The sequence below is a fragment of the Penaeus japonicus genome, unplaced genomic scaffold, assembly GCF_977035675.1.
Source record: "Penaeus japonicus unplaced genomic scaffold, GWHDUDI00000001_assembly GWHDUDI00000001, whole genome shotgun sequence".
Lineage (NCBI taxonomy): Eukaryota > Metazoa > Arthropoda > Malacostraca > Decapoda > Penaeidae > Penaeus > Penaeus japonicus.
This window is the reverse complement of record NW_028234403.1, coordinates 31,834,833-31,839,092: the sequence shown is the minus strand read 5'-3', so window position 1 is coordinate 31,839,092 and position 4,260 is coordinate 31,834,833. Positions and strand designations below refer to the sequence as shown.

The following is a 4,260-nucleotide window of genomic DNA, read 5'->3' as shown; positions in this document are numbered from 1 at the left end:
CCAGGGGCTTCTAGCATCGCTAATGCCAGACCAGATGTACCCTGCGTCTAAGGACGTTTGTTATATCCGCTTCTGGTACTACATGCACACGAACCATCAGATTGCGGAGAATGTGGATCTAGGGACACTCAGAGTGTATTTGGAAGGTGAGGTTTTCCTTGTATTTGCTATGACTCTTTGTGTATATGGAAGAAAGTATAGAAAAAGATTATCAGTAAAGCCTCTAATTAAGGTGTTTTAGTTATGTTTAACATTATTGACTTGGCTTTTAAGAGTGGAAGGGAGAAAGTGGGAGAGAGAGAAAAAAAAAAAAGAAAGAGAGAGATAGAGAGAGAAAGAGAGAGAGAGAGAGAGAGAGAGAGAGAGAGAGAGAGAGAGAGAGAGAAAGAGAGGGAAAGGGAAAGAGAGAGAAAAAAAGAGAAAAAGAAAGAATAAGAATAAGCATACCCATCCCTTCCAGACGACAGCGGCGAGAGGCTAGTGGTGGCCGTCCGAAGCGGGAACCACGAGAAGCGATGGTTGGAAGAGGTCATCCTGGTGTCAGCGGACAAGGACTTCCACGTTGTCTTCGAGGCGGAAACTGGCACCTCGGAAGACACTTACATCGCCATTGATGATGTTTCGTTCACACCCGTGCGTTTCGTTGATGGGTTGTTGTTTCTTAGTTTATTTCTTATTTATTCGTTTATTTATTTACTCAGTTATTTTGGCTAAATCTTTATCTTGAATTGTGTTTTGAAGATGTTGGTTTTCTCTGTCTGATTAGTTGCTCGATGTTTCTAGTGTGAGTGGAGGTTTTGATACGTATTGAATGCTTATTCAGTTTGTTATATTAGAGTCTGATTTTATTTCCTGATATACTCCTGCTGCAAAACTGTATTTGAATCACGTATCACGATAATACGATCTTGAATTTTGCTAGTAACGAGAAGGAATATACAAATATGTAAAGGCAGGAACAACTACAACAAAGGCTTTCAGAATCATTTATAACTTATTGTGGCTTGATGATACAAAATCTAAATCCTATTTCGATCAACTTTTTATGGATTTTGCAGATTAATTAAAGACAACTACATGCAAATCTATTTGTTGTCTTGATGAGGAACATCAATGATTAAAAAAACAAAGAGATATTTTGAAAATCCATTTCTCCCGCCAAACTTCGAAAAGGTGTTGACAGATACACTGAATAACAATATAATGGGAGTTTTCCAAGGCCCTGATCTCCTAAAAATGATCTCTCAATCCAGGAATGCGAGACCGGCGTTGGCCCACCGCCCACGAACACGACTTGTCCAATCGGCGAGCTGCCCTGCAATGTGGGCGGGTGTGTTCCCGAGAGCTTCTTCTGTGACTGCTTCTTCGACTGTGTGGATGGCTCGGATGAGTCTGGATGCAGTGAGTTTCATGTTTCATCCCACTTGTTGTTGTTTTTTATTCTTTCTCATTAGGAATGTAAATAAGTGATGAATATAATGAAAAATTAATGATGATTTGGACTTGGATGGCGTTTTTGATCAGGATCATTTGACTTTGTAAATGAGAGTCGAGTCAATATTTGACAGACCTTTTTATCTGGCTTGCCGTGTAACTTCCTCGTAGTATTTCACGAGGTTTAACACTAAATACCGTAAAGACCAAATACGTGTTTAGGCACCACCACATCAACCACCGCATCCACAAATAATACATGAATATTACTTTAAACCCACAAATATTCTCCCCCATCCAACCACACACAGCCCAGAGTCCGTGTTCCACCATTGGCACGCGCCCAACCACGACCAGCACTACCACCAGCCCCCCTATCACCACCGCAAGACCAGGCCAGTGCAAACCCACAGAAATTTCGTGCGAGGACGCTGACAACACTTGCCTTCCCGCACTTCTCCTCTGCGATGGCATTGGCGACTGTCCCGGGGCTGCGGACGAGCGCGATTGTCCGGGTAGGAACCAAGCCGGACATTTGATTCGTAGGATGTGTAGTTATGGCAATAGGAATATCATTATCTTTATTATTTTTTGTGTTAGCATTAGCAGTCAGTGTAGTTTTGTTTTCGATGTTTTTCTTGTTATTATTGATTATATTGATATTATCTTTATTGCCATTTTTAGTATCATTGTTATTGTTATCGTTGGTATTGAAATCATTATTATCATTATCATTATTATTACTGTTATTATCTTTATCGCTACCATAACTTTTGTGCATCTACCGATCGGTCAAAGATAAGTTGCACAGCCAGCATTATCAGCTGTTTCATCATTCTATTAATTTTTCTTAAAATCCATCCCATATCATAAGGTTCAAACCTATTCCTACAAAACTTCACTCACTCATCGAAGCATGCAGTTAATTGCTCAAATCTTCCCCAGACAACACACCTTGCGACCCTGGTTTCTTCTACTGCGCCGACCACTTCATGCAGGAGCACCCTTGCTTGCCTGACGCTGACCTGTGCGACGGCCGCGTCAAGTGCCGCAGTCACCACGCGGACGAGTCTCTGTGCGGAACGTGCCCCACTAACTATTGCCAGAACGGTGGGCATTGTAGCTATAGTGATGGTCCACCAAAGTGCGAGTAAGTATTATTTTTGTAATATTTTTGGTTTGCCCAGTTGTTGGTGAGAGTGTGTGTGTTTGGGTGTGCGTGCATGTGTAAGCATCAATGTACTCATTTGTATGTATAAATGTATATAGACAAGGTTGTACAAAAAATCACGCCTACAAACGCATGCACTCAAACTTCCAACTCCTCATTCAGCCATCTAAACGCCTGTTCATCCACCTTCTTCCACTCTATTTCCAGCTGCCCCGCGCAGTACACCGGAGACCGTTGCGAGCTCCTAGCAGGCACAGATGTTTCGACGTCTTCGCCGCAGAGTACTGTCTCCCCCGGTATCTCTGGTGGTCTAAGTGCCGGGGCTATTGTTGGGATAGTACTAGGAGTCCTTGCTGGCCTCATACTCCTAGCCCTTGGTGGATATTACTACAAGAAGAAGAGCCAGTAAGTTTCCAGATGTGTAATTCATAAGCCGCTGTATCATCTCGCATTCCGTAATTGTTGTTTTTTAAATAACTGGTTCCGAGAGGGAAATGTTCAATAATATTTGTTTAGACCAAGTGATATATAGTTATTATTGAGTAACTGAGCTATTTAGCTTATAATGAAATCATGACTTCACAAAATCCAACTGCACAACCAGTTACTTCTCTAAATATCCAATCTAGTGTAAAAAAAAAATCCATTTCAACTAAACTGAAAATCTCCCACCCAGGTACTCCCCGCCGCCCGTCCAGAGCGACTGGGACAACCCACGCAACCAGCCGTACTTCGGCTTGGACATTCCTCTGCCAACAGCTGACGAGTACCCCCTCGAGGACCTCTCGACTCCCAGCTCCACGGGAGTGTCGAATCCATCGTTCCTCGCCGACCATGAAAGCCCGGTGTCCGATTTATGAGATTTTGAGGCTTTAGAGGAAATAGAGAAGAACGAAACACTGATTTTGAAGAAAAAAAAAGAGAAAAAAAAGTAATAGTCATGAAAAAAGACTTTTAATTTGTAAAACTTTTTAGAAAATAGAACAACATAAAGCTTAATGAGACTTTAAGCTTAATGAAGTTAAATATTATATATTTACAATCGTTTTAGTACTTTTTTTTCTTTTTGTATTATGAACTCTTGAGAAACAGTGAAAACTAAATCGCCAGTTTGTATGACTTATAGGAAAAATATTTTTCTCCTATATTTTTACAAGAGTTTCTTTCTGATAAATGTATCTGTGAACTGATGTGTTGTTTTGTGTATAAATCTGCTAACACCATCCTGCAGAAAACAGATACGATATCTAACGTTTGTCTTTGCTTTTATATTTACGTAAAGATGTCTCAGGTTCTTTCTTTGCATATATAAAATCTTTGTTGAGAGATTTATGTGTACAAATATCCAATGCGATATTCTTTTCATTGTAATATATTGTTTTGTGTCTATATAGATGTACATGATAATGACGTTGTTTTATTGTACCTTGTATTTTTTACGTTTACGCTACAACCTTGGTAAATAATACCTAACATAAAGGATACGCACTTTAAATTCTTGAGACTTCTTGTATTACGTAATCGGAATGATCTTGACAATTTTTGAAATCTGCACAGTGGAACTTCATCTTCTCAATTGAAAAGTGATTGACGGTTTTCGAGGAATTTCATATATTTTCCAGTTGGAGCAAGCGATCAGATGTTTTGATGTTTCA

The 4,260-nt window shown here is 40.1% G+C and overlaps 1 protein-coding gene across 1 annotated transcript in view; it reads left to right on the top strand.

Moving 5' to 3' along the window:
- LOC122249754 (MAM and LDL-receptor class A domain-containing protein 1) overlaps positions 1 to 4,010 on the top strand; it is a 60,092-nt gene extending 56,082 nt beyond the window's left edge. The window contains exons 87-93 of the mRNA XM_086539053.1: positions 1 to 146; positions 461 to 633; positions 1,254 to 1,401; positions 1,746 to 1,949; positions 2,380 to 2,584; positions 2,813 to 3,010; positions 3,282 to 4,010. The exon at positions 1 to 146 is cut by the window's left edge and continues 34 nt beyond it. Coding sequence (XP_086395179.1) covers positions 1 to 146; positions 461 to 633; positions 1,254 to 1,401; positions 1,746 to 1,949; positions 2,380 to 2,584; positions 2,813 to 3,010; positions 3,282 to 3,465 — 1,258 coding nt within the window. The 3' untranslated portion in view covers positions 3,466 to 4,010. The remainder of the gene's footprint in view (positions 147 to 460; positions 634 to 1,253; positions 1,402 to 1,745; positions 1,950 to 2,379; positions 2,585 to 2,812; positions 3,011 to 3,281) is intronic.
- The last annotated feature ends 250 nt before the right edge of the window (positions 4,011 to 4,260 follow it).